The following is a 20,665-nucleotide window of genomic DNA, read 5'->3' as shown; positions in this document are numbered from 1 at the left end:
GGATTTTTTTTTCACAATGTTTATGCGATTTGTTTTGACAGAGTTTTACTGTAGTCATCCAGGCTGGAATGCAGTGGCATGATCTCAGCTCACTGCAACCTCCCACTGCCAGGTTCAAGTGATTCTCCTGCCTCAGACTCCCGAGTAGCAGGGATTACAGGTGCCCGCCACCATGCCCTTCTAATTTTTTGTACTTTTAGTAGAGATGGGGTTTCGCCATGTTGGGCGGGCTGTTCTCGAACTCCTGACCTTGGATGATCTGCCCGCCTCGGCCTCTGAAAGTGCTGGGATTACAGGTGTGAGACACCGCGCCTGGCCCACAATGTTTATTGCTTTAGTCCTTATTTGTAGCTGTTCTATCCACAGTCCACTCATTAGTATTTCTGCAGGATCTCAAGCAAAGATATTTTAGTGTTTTTTCCATTCTGTTATATAAGAATTAATACACCACAAATTATTTTTGTACTCCCAAACATGTACTTTCTGTGAAAATAAAGCAGCTGCTCATCTGACATTTTTAAAGAAATTGCTATCCAGAGAGAAAAAGAAACAGAAATTTTTACCATTATTCATAAAAGGCTTCCTTTTTTAAGGATGTATGGATGTTACCAGATGGAGAAAATCTCTTTATGTGAGGAACTGGGCTCTGTGTTTAGGTATGGACAGTTTGAAGCAAACTGAGAAATGGTTCAAAAATTAGAGAGTGATAAATAAAACTAAGACTAAAGGGGGACAAGACTGTATTTAATGGAATCCCCCCCAAAAGGATCATGAGTCAAAATCTGGAAAGACTGTAGAACTAGGGAGGTATTAAGACGTGGGCATTATATTCAACAGATCTTCAGAATTCAAACCACAGCTCATTACTCATAATATTACATAAAGTTATTTAAAAGAGAAAGTAGGGAGCCAGTTATACAAAGGAGGGTATGAAGTCTTACCCGTCTTACCCAGAGCCCAAGGAGTCTAGTGATCCATGGATCTTTAACCTCTGGGAAAATGAACACACACACACGCACACACACAGAGGCACACACACACTCTCAGTCATGTTAATCCAACTAGCCAGGTTCTGCTTTTGAATACATACTGTCCTTTTCAACTTGTTCATTTTTCATTGAATTTGATATCTTTGTATTCTCCTTTAAAAAAAATTCTTGGCCTTGGTTAAAAACAAACTAATTAAAAAAAAATCCTCTATATTCTACATTTCTCCTTCCAGTCTACAAATCTGCCCAAAACATAAAACGTAACTGGTCCTTAATTTATTTAGGAAAAATAAACTTTCCTTAACTGTTTCTGGAAATGAACAATCCCCTTCAATTCTTCTCTAAAGGCCACACTTGGTGCTCTGAAAAATGGTGGATTATTCAAGATTTTGATGAAGGAATGATTTAAACTAAAGCTCTCCTTTAACAAACCCCATTCGAGAACAGATGAAAATGACACAGAAATAAATAACTCATTTTCCGAGACCGGGAGAAGTGTGGCTAATACTGAACACTCTCATAAGATTATGTACTAGTGTACACAGGACATCAGAAATGAGATTTCTTTCAGGAGAATTTCTAAGTCTGGTGAAATTGTCTGGCCTCTAGAAGTAGATAAAGAAGGAACACCTAATAGTGGTGTGCAGGCAGACTAGTGTATGAGGCATGGAAGATGCAAAAGATCAATGCTCTGTGTCATAGCTTCCATTTCCACTCCGAAATCCTGAAACATCACCATTTTAACCTACCACATAGTTGTAGTACAACTCTTTCATGATTGCTTGCTTGTGCTATCTTGACATGTGTTGTAGAACCTCAGGATAATCTAGCTGAACTGCCATTCACAGCACTGACTTATTTGCTCAATGCACACTGTGGTTGCATGAGAGGGAGGCTGAGAAATTTTCACTCTCCATTCAAATACTCTTCTACAGGTGTCAGAATCAGTGGTGAAAAGACAGAATACCAACCTCAATGGCATCCATCAGCATGGCATATTTGAACCCCAGAACTGTAACTTTGACTGGCATTCCTGGACTAGAGAATGTGCAGTTTTGGATTGGCTTTCCTTTTTTCCATGTGCCCAGTGGCTGTGTTGGGAAACATCATTTTACTGATTATCGTCCCTACGGAATGTAATTTGCATCAGCCCTTGTACATCTTCCTGGCTGTGCTGGCAGTAACTGACATAAGACTGTGTGCAGCCATTGCTCCCAAGATGTTGGCCATCTTTTGGTTCAAGTCTTGCTCAATGGCCTTTGATGCCTGCCTACCTCAGCTGTTTTTCATCTATGCCATGCAGTGCATGGAGTCTGGTATTCTGTTGGCCATGGCCTTTGATCGCTACCTTGCCATCTGTGATCCTTTGAGGCACACATCCATCCTCACACCTTCTGTCTTGGTTCACATGATAGTGGCAGTGGCAATCTGAGCTACAGTGCTGGTTGGTCTGTTACCCATTCTTATCAAAAGACTGCATATTTTCCATTCCATTGTTATTGCCCACTCTTACTGTGAACACATGGCTGTCATCAAGCTGGCTACAGAAGACATCCAAGTCAATAAAGCATGTGGTCTTTTTGTGGGCTTTACCATTCTGGGATTTGACATGATTTTTATCTTTGTGTCCTGTGTTCTGATTTTCCAAGTTGTTTTTCATCTACACCAAAAGGAGGCACAGTTCAAAGCATTTAACACATGCACAGCTCATATTTTTGTTTTCCTTGAATTTTATATTCTTGCCTTTTTCTCCTTCTTCAGCCACCATTTTGGACATGTGGCTCCACCCACTTTCTGTTGTCTACCATTTACCTGCTTGTGCCACCTGCACTCAACCCTATTGTCTATGGTGTAAAAAACAAGATAATCCGAAAGCGTGTGGCACAAATTTTTCTTCTGAATTATGGATCCCAAGAGTGATCTATCAAATGTTTATGACCATGTAGAGAATGCTTTACTTTCCTAGAGATGGAGAGAGTTTGGAGTGTGCTCACAGCTGGAGGTTCACATTATCATGCTGGATATCAATTTATTTTTATAACTACATCTAGGTCGACATAAAAAGTGTTCAATTTAAGACTGATATTAGCTCTCTACCAAATTAGTATTTGGCTTCTAATTTAATCTATCATGTCTTTCCATTCGTATTATTTGCATTGAATTTGCAGCCTCTATATTCTACATTTCCTCTTCCACATCAAATCTAGATTCTACAAATCTACCCAAAACAGAAAATGTAACTGGTCCTTAATTTACTTAGGAACAGAACTTTCCTTAACTGTCTCTGGAAATGAACAGTCCTTTTCAATTCTTCTCTAAAGGCCACACTTCGTGCTCTGAAAAATGGTGGATTATTCAAGATTTTGATGAAGGAATGATTTGAATTAAAACTCTCCTCTAACAAACCCCATTTGAGAACAAAAGAAAATGACCCAGGGATAAATAACTCATTTTCTGGTACCAGGAGAAGTGTGGCTAGTACTGAATACTCTCATAAGATTATTTACTGATGCACACAGGGCATCAGAAATGAGATTTCTTTCAGAAGAATTTCTAAGTCTGGTGAAATTGTCTGGCCTCTAGAAGTAGATAAGGAACATCTAATGGTGTGCAGGCAGACTGGTGAATAGGTCATGGAAGATGCAAAAGATCAACACTGTGTGTCATAGCTTCCATTTACACCAGAACTAAGTCAGAAATCCTGAAACATCACCATTTGTACCTACTATATAGTGGCAATACTACTTTTTCATGATTGCTTGTTTGTGTTGTCTTGACATGTGTTGTAGAACCTCAGGATAATCTAGTTGAACTGCCATTCAGAAGACCTGTGTGACTTTATTTCCCCATGTTCATAATTAGAATCACCCTTTGGGAAGAGCTGGAGAAATGCAGTTACTCTTCTGTTCCTCCATTCTCTCAATAATCAGAGCCCCTCATTTGTTACTGCCTACACTGATTCATTTCCAATGTGTTTGAATAGTTGTGTTCTTTTCCTCTAGATTGTCACAATTTTACACGTTTTTAATAAAATGTTTAATACCATACCAACTCCATATTTTGTCTGGAATCTCAGTGCCTCACCTTTATAGTCATGGCAAATGTAAAGAAGAACAAAATTGGGGGATGTAGACTATTAGATATAAAGACTTATCATATAGTGTCACAGGATATTTCTTATGATTCCAAAGACCTCTCTGAATTGTATGTTTTTGTGTTTCATTTGTTAGGAAGGCAAAAGATTGAAGTGGATCAGAATTCTGAGAGCTTCTCCTTAACAGACATTTTACTTTCCTTTCCAATTTTAAGTTCTACTTTCTGTGAGCATTTGAACTAGAAGTTGCTAGGCAGCAGGGAGCACACTAAATTTCCCAACTTAATTTTATCAACTCTGAAGTGAATGCAAACTATTATGTTATGAAATGTTGTTGTGATGATTTTTTTCTAACCATATTTCACTGAGAAGGCACTCTGTATATTCATAATATGCTATTTTTATTAATGCTTAGCTGTACACATGAACTATAGTATAATTCTTTGTCTTCCCATGATCAAGCAATCCAGACTTCTTTACTCCTAGTAAGCCTCATTTCATACCTCATTTTACACACCTCATTTCATAGTTCCAGTCTTTATGCCATTATATTGTGAATTTCTCTTTATAGTTGCTTATCAAGGATTATCCAGTGGCATAACAAATAAAAACTTGATGAATAAATACCAAAAGCTACATGCCTATAACTATTTTAACGGTTTTCAAATTTCCTGTAGAACCATCTATTCCAAAACAGCTATAGAAAGTTATTACTGGGCATCATAAATCATCTAATGCTGAATTTTTCTGTGCTATATGATTAAAATTATTGGTGAGTTTCTAAGCACAACATGCATTTAAATTCTGAAAAGTGACCTAATTCTGAAAAGTGATCCATTTGTTTATAATATCTTTCAATTTTACATATATGTAAAGTATCTATTATACAAATATATACACACAGAGAAACACATAGGGAGTATATATACTATGTATAATACACACACACACATATACATAGAGGGTTTTTTTTTTTATAGAAATTGGTTCACTCAATTATGGAGGCTGAGAGGTCTCATGATCTGCTGTCTGCAAGGTGGGAAACCAGGAATGCTAGTGATGTATAATTCAGACTGAGTCTGAAAGCCTGAGAATCAGGGGGCCAATGATAAGTCCAAGCCTGAGTCCAAAAGCCCAAAAATCAGGAGTGTCAGTGTCTAAGGGTAAGAAGAAATGGATCTCTCACCTCAAGCAAAGACTGAATTTAGCATTTCTCCAACTTTTTGTTCCATTAAGGTCCTCGACAGATGAGATAATGTCTACTCACATTGGTGAAGGTGATCTTCTTTACTTAGGTTCTTGATTCAAATGCTAATCTCTTCCAGAGACACACTCACAGACACACTAAGATAACGTTTTACCAGCTAACTGAGCATTTCTTAGCATGGTCAACTGGCACATAAAGTTAGACATCACAAGTACCATGGGAAGTATAGGCTAAAGCTACAGACAATATGCACAAAGTATACTGAACGTTTCATCTAAAAAACGTAAACATCCCAAATGTCGATTTAGAGAGGTAACATCATTTAGTGGCAGTCATAATTACTGTATAAAATGTAGAGTGGAGTGATAGTTCAAACAGAAGGAATTTGCAAGTTCATAGTGTTTTATTCATTTCAAAAACCAAGTAGCAGTAACTGAACTGAATTCATCTGTTAATACATTTTAGCATTACTATGTAAATTTTTCAAAGCATCCATTACAGATCCACATACATAAAGACTACCATCTTGTCCCACAATATAATTGATCTGTGTATCCTGAATCCAATAAAAAAAAAAAGGGAAACCACACTTTGGACAAGTAACTTTTAATTTAAACAATTATTAACTTTAACAGGGGATTGAAATAATGAAAGACTGGTCACTAAGAAGTGAAGAGAACCCTAAAGGATATAGGATATTGGATATAAGAAGTAGTCAGTACCCATAGGGTTGAAATAGAGTACCCAAGAATGAAACTCTCCTTCCTTGGTCTGAAATCCACACCTCATTAGAAAAAATATAGATATGGTCATTGAGAAACAGAAAAAATGGCTGTGATGCTTTTCTAGTGGAATTTTCCAAGAATCTGCCTTCTAGGCTGCCAGGAAAAGCCATACATAGGTTTCCAAGAAAGCTGCTGGTCACTGGGCCTTATGTGCTTTGTGAGCTGCAGACGTAGGACACTGAAGAAGTTGCAAGAGTGGCAGGAACCTGCTGGAAACTGAAGGCACCCACACTGCTAGTCTGGGCAATGATCATGTAAGATCCAGGAAGCAAGGTCTTCTTCTCCTGCAATGTTTCACCATTTCCACCTATTGAGAAAGTTTAGCACTGTATCATATGATTATAAAAACAACAACAAAACTTAAAAAGCTGAGGTCCATTTTTGCAGAGAAGGCAAAAGGAGTGAATTTAGAATTGGGAGACAATCAATCATTAACCAGTGCAGTCTCTATGGCAAATAATAGAGTTATTTGTACACGCATCTGAAATATAACATGTAAACAGGGTCATGCCAGGCATTTATCTTCAGTGAGGGTAGTACTTGCAGCGGCCTGCACCCTACATAGATCACAAAGAAAACTATTCTCTTTGTTTCCTTAAGAGACATCTGTCATTTTAAAAAAATCACACAGGGCAAGATGAGCAAACAGTTTATATTTTATTTCAATATTATTACTAGCAATAGGAGAGAAAATACAGACCAAATCTGAATACACAGCTCCACTTAAAAAAGTGTGGGAGAGTTCTTAAGAGTTGGTATTGGGGAATTTTAGGCCATCTGTGTTTACTAATTGCCTTAACCCACAAAAAAGTAAGCTTTCTCCCATCTTCATTACAAGAAGTAGTTTTCTTTCTTTTCTTTTCTTTTCTTTTTTTCTTTCTTTTTTTTTCTTTGACAGAGTCTCATTCTGTACCCCAAGCTGGAGTGCAGTGGCATGATCATTGCTCACTGAAACCTCCACCTCTGGGACTCAAGAATTCTCCTGCCTCAGCCTCCTGAGTAGCTGGGACTACAGGCGTGTGCCCCCACAGCCAGCTAATTATTTGTATTGTAGTAGAGACAGGGTTTCACCATGTTGCCCAGGGTGGTCTCAAACTCCTGAGCTCAGGCAATCCACCTGCCTCAGCCTCCCAAAGTGCTGGGATTACAGGCATAAGACAACCGCACCTGGCCAGGAAGTAGTTTTAGTAGTTTTACAACGTAGAGCAAGGTGCTCACCAAATACAGGCTCCTACGTTACTTGGCACACAGCCTGAAAGATAGGGGTATTATGTGCTCACAAAGCACATAAGGCCCAGTGACCAGCAGCTTTCTTGGAAACCTATGTATGGCTTTTCCTGGCAGCCTAGAGGGCAGATTCTTGGAAAATTCCACTAGAAAAGCATCACAGCCATTTTTTCTGTTTCTCAATGACCATATCTATATTTTTTCTAATGAGGTGTGGATTTCAGACCAAGGAAGGAGAGTTTCATTCTTGGGTACTCTATTTCAACCCTATGGGTACTGACTACTTCTTATATCCAATATCCTATATCCTTTAGGGTTCTCTTCACTTCTTAGTGACCAGTCTTTCATTATTTCAATCCCCTGTTAAAGTTAATAATTGTTTAAATTAAAAGTTACTTGTCCAAAGTGTGGTTTCCCTTTTTTTTTTTTATTGGATTCAGGATACACAGATCAATTATATTGTGGGACAAGATGGTAGTCTTTATGTATGTGGATCTGTAATGGATGCTTTGAAAAATTTACATAGTAATGCTAAAATGTATTAACAGATGAATTCAGTTCAGTTACTGCTACTTGGTTTTTGAAATGAATAAAACACTATGAACTTGCAAATTCCTTGTGTTCGAACTATCACTCCACTCTACATTCGATTTCAAAGAGATGGCCCCCAGGTCCTTGGGAAAGACAGTCCTGGATTATAAAATCTAAGAGGTTTTCAAAATATTTATTTATTTATTTATTCACTTATTTATTTTTGAGATGGAGTTTCACCATGTTGCCCAGGATGGAGTACAGTGGCATGATCTCAGCTTACTGCAACCTCTGCCTCCTGGGTTCAAGCAATTCTCCTGCCTCAGCCTCCCGAGTAGCTGGGACTACAGGCAAGTGCCACCATGCCCAGCTAATTTTTTGTTTTTAGTAGAGACAAGGTTTCACCGTGTTGCCCAGGCTGGTCGTGAACTCCTGAACTCAGGCAATCCACCTGCCTTGGCCTCCTGAAGTGCTTGGATTATAGGCATGAGCCACCGGGCCCAGAAACTGTTTACATCTTAAAGTGGCTGAGAAAGCATATACAATTATACATTTTCTAAGGTAATACTCCAAGGAAAGGGAGATCAGGGAAAGCCTATGTAAGGTTTAGTCAAGCTGAGGAGAGCTTTAAATCCTCCTTGGTCACATCTTACATGTAAAGGAGCGAGAATTAAATAGTACATGTGGATTCTGCATGCTCTATAACCCTCCAGAGCCAAAATGTATCTTGGCAGATCTCAAGAGCATAGGCTTAGCGCCCCACAAGGAGGGTACAGGTGAATTAGTGGATACCAAACTAGTGAGGCCAAAAGACATGATTACCACATGGTAAACATAATTCCTTCATAGAATTTGTAGTCCAGGTGTAATTTACCAATCAGATTTTATATTCTTATAATAAGTAATAATGCCTGGTAATGCAGTTATGGGGCTATGGATCCATCTGTATAAGTCTTCAGAGAACTAGATCTATAAAGCTATTCTTTTACAGATTTTTCCCTTGGAAACAGGAAAAGGTTTGGGTATTTTTTATTTCCGTTACTTCCACTTGTAAACGTTGATTAACACCTTAAATTAAAAAACATAGTAGAAAGCAGTGTTCTTGATCATACACATTTGTATCAAACAGGTCATTAATGTCTTCTTCACAACTTGATGAATCATCTTATTATCTAGCCAATTAATTTGTCTAGGCCCTGAATACCTTTTGATGTCAGGTATCACAAGCAAGTTTACAATGACTATCATTTACAAAAGGAATAGTGCATTAAACCATAAAACAACATAACTTTTACCACTTTTATAAAAACGATAAATGCACTGACATCATTATTCAAATGGGGTTTTATCAAGTCTTAGGGCACAATCACATTCCAGTCACAAAATAATAAAATGTAGTTCATATTCTTCTGGCTTGAACTTTTAAAACATCAAGTAAAAGTCTCTCATTTTAATAATTTTGTGTGACTACATCCCCAGTGATTCTCTGCTAGCTGATAGCATGATGGCAGAGCATGTTGTTTAGATTTTAATATAGAGTGTAGTTATGCAGGAGTCAGGGCCAAAGGGAATTTTGTACAGGTTCATGGACGATGCTGTATTGTTTCTGCTTACGCTACTGACATTATTCTTGTCGCCCCTAGAACATCATGTAGGTTGAACTCATACTATCACTATTGCAGCTGTGATTGAAGTCTAGATGGCCTAAAGAAATTTCAAGCACTCAGGTGGGCACACAGAAATTCCCAGGTGATTCTACGTTAGCTGGTGCTTTGGTGGAATGAAAAATCTTATCAACTCCAGACTCTGGAACCATTGATAAATATATATGGTCTGCAGGACTGACTGCTCAGCTTCCTCTCCTGCAGTTATCCTAGCCTGGTTGGCTGGTATTTTGCAGTTTGATTTACCTGTCTCATGGAGGGGACTCTCAGGCATGTCCCAGTATGAATGAGACTCAAAGCCTGTTGGTCTACAGGCTTGCAGGCACACTCTCCCACCTCCACTCAAATATCCTGTCTTGGTTTGAACTCTGACCACCATATACCCCAGTGGCATTTTCATTCACATCAGGCTAGATATACCTGAGTTTATTGACAGGATCATTTCATGGTCCATAGGTAGAGATGATAAGTCTATCAGCAAAATTTCCTTCATTAGATTTTTTTCTTTTTTTCTGGGCTTTTATCCTTATGTGAGTAATTATTAAGTCATAGGGAGGGAGATTATGCCTGAAGCACCTTTCCCATTTCACCAGCTAGGTCAATTGTTTCATTGTATATCTGAAGTTATTTTATTCCATGGTGCACAGTACCATTCTGTGACCGTAAGGCAATATTCCTGACTCACGGACAATAAAGCTGTCATTACTACTGCACCCACATAGTTACTTCAAGTAAATGGTTAGGTTATTTCTTTCACTTATACTATTAAATAAAACTTTTATTTTATAATAAGATAAAAAGTGAGTGAGTGCTTTACTCTTTTAGTCAACTTAGATTTTTTTTTTTAACCTCAAACCTGTTCATCTAATCCTCTACTAAGCCATTAACATGGCTAGAGCAATTCATTATTCTGCTAAATGTTCCAAGTGTGGTAGATTATTATTTCACTTACAAATATCTTTGTGAAATAAAATGTTTCAGACAACAAAGAGTATAAGCATATAGAAGAGAGTAAGATTGCCCAGAATTCAGGAAGAGTGACTTTCAAAATACAAGCAAATGTTTCTTTCATATCCTGTCTGTACATAATATCTTGCCTGAACTTCTCAAAGTTCAGGAAGCTGCACAGAGTATGCCCATAAAAGCTCTAGGTAAGTTGTATCAATTAGCAATAGCAAGTACATTATTACAATATTTTCCATTTTTTTATGAAGCTTTTATCTAAGCAGGCATTCTGTATTCTCAGTAGAGAATATTTGTATTATATGTAGCTACACACCTACACTATAATATAACTTCAGGTCATCAGATGACTAATCAAAATGTTTCTACTACTAGATATAGTAAGTTACCTCAGTCTTACATTTGAAATTATGATTATTATTATGCTATAGATTTTTCTTTTTTTTTTTTGAGACAGACCTCACTCTGTCACCCAGGCTGGAATTCGGTGGCAACGTCACGGCTCATCAAGGCATTGGTTTCTCAGGCTCAGGTTATCTTCCCACCTCAGCCTCCCTACTCAAGTAGCTGGAACCACAGGTACACACCACCACACTTGGCTAATTTTTGTATTTTTTGTAGAGATGAAGTTTCACCATGTTGCCCAGGTTGGTCTTGAACTCCTGGGCCCAAGCGATCATCCTGCTTTGGCCTCCCAAAGTGCTGGGATTGCAGGCATGTGCCACCACGCCTGGCCTACTATAGACTTAAAGCAGAGATAAAAATAGCTGACTAATGCAAAGTGTATAATCTATAAAATAGATCATGTATGAACAATTATCTGAATAGGACAAAGTTATAACACAATGCAGTAAAGAACAGTTTTTTTTTCTTTTGAACATATGATGTTGAGTAAATATTTATATGAAGCACAATGAACCACGATTCTAATCTCAAACCCCTGAAAATAAAAGTCAAGTCTAGATTTAGTTTATATCTACACGTGAAAGGTAAAACGATAAAGCTATAAGTGAAAATGTGGAGGATTTATTTATGACTTTGGAATAAGCAAATGAATCATGAATCAAATACAAAAACATAAACGTTGGGAAAAAGATAAAAAAATTGGACTGTATAAAAAATAAGAATTTTTGCTTATCTAAAAATGCTATTCAGTGAAAAGGAAATAATGTACACTGTACATATAATTTAGGTAGAATATATAGATACATTAAATTGTATTAAATCTATAGGTCAATTCATAGATAATACACATTGTGTGTGTGTGTGTGTGTGTGTGTGTGTGTAGTGTCTTAAATCCATGTGCTTGGTAAATATTTCCATGTATTTAGGTCCTTTTTTAGTGGGTGGTATTTTTGAACAGACAGATTCTACACATAGATTGTAGGTTATTATCTAAGATGTTACTTTTTTAGCTATTGGAAATATACTTTAAAATCTGATTTGCATTTTATTGATAATATATTAAAATATAATTTATTTTGTACATTGACCTTTTATCCTGGTAACTTGATGAACTCAGTCAGTTTCAGGAGAATGTTTGTAGATGCCTTGATATTTTCCATGTAGGCAATCATATTATCTGCAAATAGAGATGACTAGATCTCCCATTCCAATCTGAATGGATTTTATTCATTTTTCTATCCTTGTTGCATATGTTAGGTTTTCAATTATGACATAGTATTGGAGTGGTAAGAATAAACATCCTTATGCTATTCTTAATCGTAGAGAACAAACATTGTCTTTTACCATTAAATATGATGTTAACTGTAAGTGTTCCTATACGCCCTTTACATTTTGAAGTGCCTATTTAACTCCTATTTTTCTTATGATTAAATGTGTATTTTTAAATTTTTTTTATCAAGACTGCCATTGATTTGTTTCATTTTTTTGCATCTATTGATATGATTATGTAAGTGCTTCCTTTGTTAATTTTCTTAATATGTTGGATTACACTGATGGAATTTCAATTCAATAAGCCTTGCACTCCTAGAATAAATCGTACTGTTTTGATGCTAATTGTATAACAAGTTTTGAATATTTAACTTTCCTATAGACAAAAAATATTATCCACATAGGTTGTTAACTATAAACACAGGTGAACTTAATAAGGTGAGGAAGAGTAAATTTAACAGAGAAAAAAGAAACAATGTAATGTTAGAATGAAAAGACTGGTAATGGGAAGTAAGGAAAAGAGGAAATCAAAGACAGACTCAAAACCTTTGCTGTAGTGAAAAGAGTGAGATAGTTCTCTAGATTTCTTTTGGTTTCAATAGATGACATTTTTCAAGACTGAACATACTTATCTGTTTAGGGAAGGGACAGATAGAGAGGGATACTTGAAGCTACACAACAGAAGAAAAATGATGGATCCCTAATCGTGAAGTAATTGATAAAGAGAGAAGAAGAAAAAAATGCTTAACAATGGCTGTGTACCACAAAGGGACAAAATAAAGAAGGCCAGATATTTGCAGAATAGATTTAAAAAGATGAGTAGAAAGGAAAACAGATGTGATCAATTTTGAAGCCTATTTGTGGAGAAATTGCTTAGACATAGATCTAGAAGGGGAAAAAAAAAAACAATAAAAAGTAAGGAAGAAAAAGCTATCTCCTAATTATAGTGAATATTGAGTGTGTAAGGTATATATTGTTCTGGGACACACAGCCATCAGTTTCTTACACAGTCCTACGAGTTTAATCCTAGAACTAACAAATGAAACGTTACCTGATGGTTGAGGTTAAGGAATTGGTTCATCCTTAGTTACAACCTTAAGTGTAATTCATTACAGATTATGTAACACCATATTTCAGCTGACACACCAGGTCCTGCATCTAAGAGTAAAGAAGAAAACGCTAAGTAAATCAAAACAATATTGCACACAATTAATGGGATTCAATGGCAAAGGAATATATCACAGTAAATTTGGGGTTATAAAACTAACATTATATTTGAAGTATTACCCGAAATTCTCTGAAACTCATCACCTAGAGATCTTGAGTAGAATACTTTGATGGTAGAGTTGCATAAATGGTCACTTCAAAGTTTCATAAATATTGCCAAAGAGAGGGTGCAAAGTGGTGTCAAAAATGGACCGAAGTAGAGAATGATGCATTCGCAAATTGGACTAAATCGTATTAATAAATGTGATTTTAAAAACCTTGCAAAGTGCTATGATGGTTTCAAATAATTTTAGTGGTAATAATAGTGGTACTAATGGTAATAGTAGTTGTAAGCTATATGAGTTGCAGCTGTTGTATCATTATATTTGCAAACATAAAAGGTACTATTTTGTTTCCTTACATTATAAACCTTGCCATAGGCCAGAAAGTTGACCAAATGACTGTCTTCGGCATTTCCAGTTTACAAATTCTCCATTTCTCAGATATTTTTCCCACACTTCAAATGATCCTATGATTTGATATTTCCTGGTTCCTATTCCTTGGAAACAGCTTCTTGCTATGTGCTTTTAAGCAATAGATATCTTTCTGACACAAAGTAAGGTTGAGTTTCAGAAAGGTAATGACCTCTCTAGGGGCAAAGTCAGCATCATCATCCTGGGATCAGCTCAGACTTTAAGAAAATCCAGGAAGATAAACAGTTAAGGGCAGATGATGAAAGACACTTAGTTATTCATTCATATCTTTCCAAATCCAAAATCTGGTAGGAAAGAGCAGTTTAATCCATTGTCTTCACGTTTCAACTAGCTGTCTATTTATCTGGGTGAGTTTGTTCTCTTTGCTTTGGGACCTGTTCATTGCTAAGAGTTTCTCATTGTAGCAAATTTTAAGAGGAAATAGGAGGATTATTGAGTCAGATTAACTTTATCCTGTACCTCTCAACAACAAACCTTTCTTTGGTATGGCCATCTTCTTTCTCTTCTCCCCTGCCCACAGGCAGTGTCTTGGTTTGTTTTATAAACAATATGAGAGATGAACTAGATTCATGTCATTTAAAGATGGAAGAGATGCAAAGGTAATTTAGTACCATATTATTAATTGCATGTGGAGGAAATGTAATGGACACACTCCGGTTAATTAGTAGCAACAACAGGGTATGAATAAGGTTTCCAGCATCCCCTTCCAAATTTTATATACAAAGTAGTTACATACACATTGATTGGTTTATTAAAATTTTTTAATAAAAAGATAATTTGTGGTTTGAAAAGTATGCATGGAGGGATGGGTCTGTGTGTCTCTGTCTGTGTAGTTTGAGCAGAGGAGTTTCTAAATGTCAAGAGAACTTCAAAGATAGGAGCAACCTATTGTTTTTGGTAGCTTTGTTGTCTGGTCCTACTGCCACATTGATCACAGCTCATGTTCCATCTCCTGAAATTCAAATTTCTCTGTATCAGAGACATTAACACCTTGTGTTTTTGTCTTTTGTCTTATACTTCACTCCACCTCCATTTAAGAAATCCTCTTATTTCTTTCTCCTTCTCTTTCCCTCCAAGCCCAGGAATGAACATTTTCTGATCTGATTATTATAGAAATCTAAATTGTACAAAATGCATACCTTTGCTGTTACAGAAGAAATTTTTAACATAAACTCTTTTTAAAAAAATGGTGTGCATGTACGTACTTTTCCCTTCTACTTAAAAAAAGCTGTGCATATATGTACCTTTCCCATCTACTTAGTAAAACCTTAAAGGAGGATATGATTATTCCTCAGATGAAATGACCAAATTAGTTTAAATTAGTAGAGTGTATTGACTCCATCGAGGTCTGTACATGATGGGGACATCAGTTTTCTATTGTGACAGTGATCATTTGTTCCACTTACATGAATATACAGTCTAAGAGATCTAACTAAGAAAACCATTAAGCTTTAGGAAATTCATCTTCTAGTGGCACTTTCTTACTTTTATCAACTCTTTATTCAAAAAAAAGTTCTCATTTCTCTATCTGGTTTTACATTCCCTCAAGAAGTCAGTAGTATGTCTTCCTCCTCAGAGAAGTTTATCACAGGCTCTGACAAGCACTAGCTAGCAGACATTGAATAGTTACTCTTTTCCATGAAATTTGTGCTGAGAATTTCATATATAATCTTATTTAGTTCTCCCAATAATTTAGTGGGATAAGTAATATTATCCCCCCTCCATTTATAGTAAGATAAATAGTAGAACCTGCATTAGATGGTATTTTATATTTCTAAATTTATATTGCATCATTTAACATACTATACTACATAGAATAAAATTAATTTGATGAATGCATTATCATATATTACAGTGAACCTGGAGCTAATGCTTACTCTATCCTTACATCACCAGGCAATGTAAACATAATTATCTAGGATGTATTATCTTTGTAGCTCCTGTAGGCTCTGCCTTTAACAACTTGTTCCACTTCAACAACACATATTTATGTTTATCCACAATCACTTTTAGGCAATCTACCACTCTTCACCTGACATCATTTTATATGGGCATCAAGGGAAATTTCTTTTTATAAAATTTCGAATTGTTTTAATCTATATCTCTTTATTTCCTTGGACACAGCCTACTGATATGTGTGGCTACAGAAGATTGTAGAACAAGATTTCCTTCTCTTCATTAGCTATTAAGACATTTTATATTTTATTACATTGGGGGCTTTCTAGTTATGCTCACATATGTATTCATACAAACTATGAACCATTCAATTTTTTTCTATTATTTTACAGAAGCAATCACCTTTCTTTTCTTTCAAAGAAAAAAATGTATAAAAATCTGATTCAGAGTGGTGCTTCTCATTCAGTCAATATATTTGGCTATGACACAATCACAAGGAAGATAAAATTAAACTGTTGTGTGATTTTAAGCTTGTAGAAAAATTAATGAAAAGGAAAAAAAGAGAGAGGATGTAAGGTTGTTTTAAGCTTTAAATAGAGGGTTACCAAAGACATAGAGCAGGCACATTGTTCGAAGATCAGAAGGTGGGTGCATGTGAAGGTAAACAATATATTCAAAGGTGTCAGAAATTATTTTCACTGACAACAGGTATCGACAAAGTAAAAAAGGCACATAGATTGAGCCCCATTATAAACAACAGAACTCCATCCTTTTACATCTGAGACATATTAATATTATCAAAAAATTTAAGTTATAGGGATTATACAACAGGCTAGGATTTGTGGCCTGTTTCCTATCCCAACTTATGATTTCTTTTAATCCAATTGACCTCTTATCTATCTTCTCAATTTTCTGTCTCCTCTAAGATCTGTGACTTCTTACATCTCCTTCCATCTCATTCTGCTTACACATCAACTTTGAAAACTCACGGGCCAGGTTTAACTCCGTGAGTCAAATATGCCCAGCCACTACTTGTAAAAGAATAGAATGTACTTATCACTTTGAAGAACCTGAATAATTGGCCTGCACACAGGTAATTCAAGCAATATTTATTGGAAGAACAAGCCTCTCACTTCCCCATGTGGAGGCAATTCCTAAGATGTGATGGGAAGAATTGTACTCCTTAAACTAAAGAAAATGGAAAAGACTGGGAAAGGCATGCACTATCGGAAGATTCTGAGCTTTCAACTAAGACAGGGATATGGATTGAGGATTTGTGTTATGACTTCAAGTGTCACAGAGGAATTCCACCTAATCCAAGATGTGTCTGGAGTTTGGAGACGAATATGGCCAAAAAAGTTAATGTTGCCGTTTATGAGACCACTTGAGAAGACACTGAAGACTAGCATAATCAATGCTCTTAGAATTATAGCTTCCATTTCTACAATTTCTAGGTGATCAACACTGAATCATATTCCTCATTCACAAATACAAACACTAGCTTTGGGAAAGGCCAAGAGCTCCACTCTGAAATAAACCTAAATTTATACCCAAAGATTCAGTCACATGATCACATTTCCATCCATGTCTTTCGTGTTCTGAGAGGAAATGTGAGGAAAGTGTTCCTCCTTCCCATTCGTAATTTTTCTCTGAATCTGTGTCAGAATTAGTGTTGAGTAAAAGATTTACCAGACTCATGGGATCCACCAACATGTCATATTTGAACCCAAAGACAGTGACCCTGATTGGGATCCCTGGACTAGAGCATGTGCAATTTTGGATTGGGTTTCCCTTCTTTGGCGTGTGCCTGGTGGCCCTGCTGGGGAACAGCTTTTTGCTAATCATTATCTCTACAGAACGCAGTCTACACAAACACTTGTACATCTTTCTGGCAGTATTGGCAGCCACTGACCTAGGTCTCTGTGTAGCCATTGCTCCTAAGATGTTGGCCATCTTCTGGTTTGATTCTTATTCCATGGCTTTTGATGTCTGCCTCACTCAACTCTTCTTCATTCATGCCTTGCAGGGCATGGAATCTGGCATCCTGTTGGTGATGGCCTTGATTGCTATGTGGCCATCTGTGATCCATTGAGGCACACATCCCTCCTCACACCTTTCTTTCTATTTCGGGTGGTGCTGATGGTGGCAATCCGCACAACAATGCTTGTTGGAATTCTATCCATTCTACTCCAACGGCTGCAACTTTTCCACTCTGTGGTTATTGCCCATTCTTACTGTGAACACATGGCTGTAGTCAAGCTGGCTAAAGAAGATGTCCATATTAACAAATCATTTGGGCTCTTTGTGTCTTTTGCAATTCTAGGTTTTGACGTGATCTTTGTCTTCATCTCCTACTTTCTAATTTTTCAGACTGTTTTTCGTCTTCCCCAAAAAGAGGCACGACTCAAAGCATTTAACACTTGTACAGCTCATATTATTGTCTTTCTGGAGTTTTATATCCTTGCTTTTTTTTCCTTCTTCAGCCATCGTTTTGGTCATGTATCAGTCTATGCCCACATTCTCTTGTCTACCATCTATCTGCTTGTGCCCCCTGCCCTTAACCCCATTGTCTATGGAATGAAGACCATGGAGATTCGCATGTGGGTTGCTCAGATTCTCATTATGAAGCCAGACACCCAGAAATGATCCAGCAAGTGATGTGTCAGAGGAAAAACATGCATTTACCTATTTAAACTTAAGTTTAAGCTGAAAATTCCTTGTATTAGGTGTGGCTATTTTGGTAAGATATTTACATTACAATGATCTCCCCTAAAGAACATATATTCCTTAAACAAGAGCAGTGAAAACATGAGATAAATCTGGAGAGAGAGATACATATATATATATAAATAAAATACAATTCTGGCCGGGCGCGGTGGCTCAAGCCTGTAATCCTTTGGAAGGCCGAGACATGCGGATCAAGAGGTCAGGAGATTGAGATCATCCTATCCTGGCTAACACGGTGAAACCCCGTCTCTACTAAAAAATACAAAAAAAAACAAAACAAAAACAAAAACAAAAACAAAACTTACCGGGCGAGGTGGCGGGCGCCTGTAGTCCCAGCTACTCGGGGGGCTGAGGCAGGAGAATGGCGTAAACCCGGGAGGTGGAGCTTGCAGTGAGCTGAGATCCGGTCACTGCACTCCAGCCTGGGCGGCAGAGCCAGACTCTGTCTCAAAAAAAAAAAAAAAAAAGAAAGAAAGAAAAGAAAAAAAAAAAAACACACAATTCCTAACATCCCTCCATTCCTTCTGCCTTAATCTTTTATTTTTGGCTTTTTTTCTTCCCTTTTCTTTACTTTTTTTCTTCCTTCATATAAACATATCCGTTGTCCAAGCTGCAGTTTACTGTTTGGATGTACAGCAGTGACAAGGATATATTTCATGATTTCAAAGGTTCACAATATACTGATGCTATAAAAATATTGAGCAGACTGGATGTGGTGGCTCATACCTGTAATCCCAGCACTTTGGGATGCCGAGGCTGGCAGATCACGAGGTCAGGAGTTTGAGACCAGCCTGACCAACATGGTGAAGCCCTGTTTCTACTAAAAACACAAAAATTAGCTGGGCGTGGTGGCGGGTGCCTGTAATCCCAGCTACTCGGAAGGCTGAGGCAGGAGAATCACTTGAACCCAGAAAGGCGGAGGTTACAGTGAGCCGAGATAGCGCCACTGCACACCAACCTGGGCGACAGAGCTAGATTCTGTCTCAAAAAAAAAAAAAAGTAAATATAATTTAATGTTATTTAGGCTATCATAAGATAAAAACAATGGATTTAGTTTCACATGTGAGAAGCAACTAATCTAGATTTTAGAAGGAATGAAAGAAGGCCTCATAAAGGAAGTCATAGCATATGTGATATTTGAATAATAAATTTTACTTCAGCCAATGAAATGCTATTTGCCATAATTTTAATTCAGTCTTAAAGCACTTAGTATCATTATGACTCTTGTAAATGTGAGAAGATATGTGCAGGTGTGTGTGAATCTGACATCCTTGAGCACCCAAGTTATAAAAAGCAAGCTCATCTCTGATCAGTGATCAAAATATACAAATCATCCTGCAGAAGGAGATTATGTATCAATATAGCAATCTTCTATTATTTGGTTTTACTTAACTGCACAAATATAGTTCTTTTGTTGTGTAAGCAACAATTCAACTTTTCAGAGTTGTCATTTAATGGCATAGTTCATAATGTCCTTGAAAAGTGCGCATTCTCTGTTTATGTAGTGTTACAACTCATGATGCACTTATATTTTTGCTAAAATATCATTAGGAGATACTTTGAAAAGTTTTGAAATGTAATATATTAGATTGATAAAACACTGTGATGAAGGACATGTTAACAGTGTCTTTTCTCCTAGTATCCTCACAGCTCGAAAGGACTTACAAATTAGTGAAAAAAAGTCAAGACACTGAAATTCAACTACATATTCCTTAGTCTCCTTTTCATGTCAGACCTCCCTTTCCAGGGCCTCTAGGGCTTGATAGCATATACACCACCACAACTACCACCACGTGAGCATCAATAATCTTAGTAAATTTGTCTCTCCTCTTACTGGAGTGGTTTGTCTCCCTCTTTGTGATAGTCATGCCAATCGCTTATACTGTTATTTAGAGTAGAGAATTAATATCAAAAGGTATCTTATGATAGTCTCAATCTACAAATGGGAGCTTATAGCATAAGGGCATCTTAATAAGAGTTCTCAGAAAATCAAATCAAACCAAGAACTTTAGTGTAAGTGGTATGTTTTGGAACTGATCCAAGGAAAAAGAGAACATGTAGGAGAGGGAGCAAGTAAGACAGTGAAGGGGAAAAAAAAAAAAACAGTAAAATGTACAAAACTAAACAAGTTATTGCTGTTAATTATCAGTCTTCTTGCATGCTAGCAGTCCTTGAAAAAATTATAAAAAGCACACCTACAAGTTGTTC

At 36.8% G+C, this 20,665-nt stretch overlaps 1 protein-coding gene and 1 pseudogene across 1 annotated transcript; both read left to right on the top strand.

The window, feature by feature from the left end:
• Positions 1 to 1,964: 1,964 nt before the first annotated feature.
• Positions 1,965 to 2,909, top strand: LOC119626433 (olfactory receptor 52A5-like; annotated as a pseudogene).
• A 14,517-nt stretch (positions 2,910 to 17,426) lies between these two features.
• Positions 17,427 to 18,376, top strand: LOC103247914 (olfactory receptor 52A1-like). Its single transcript, XM_038004867.1, is given in 2 exon segments — positions 17,427 to 17,787; positions 17,790 to 18,376. Coding segments are annotated over 2 exon segments (948 nt in total).
• Positions 18,377 to 20,665: the final 2,289 nt, after the last annotated feature.

Source organism: Chlorocebus sabaeus, chromosome 1 (genome assembly GCF_047675955.1).
Source record: "Chlorocebus sabaeus isolate Y175 chromosome 1, mChlSab1.0.hap1, whole genome shotgun sequence".
NCBI classification, from domain to species: domain Eukaryota; kingdom Metazoa; phylum Chordata; class Mammalia; order Primates; family Cercopithecidae; genus Chlorocebus; species Chlorocebus sabaeus.
Note: the sequence above shows the minus strand (reverse complement) of the source record. Positions and strands in the feature narration are given on the sequence as shown.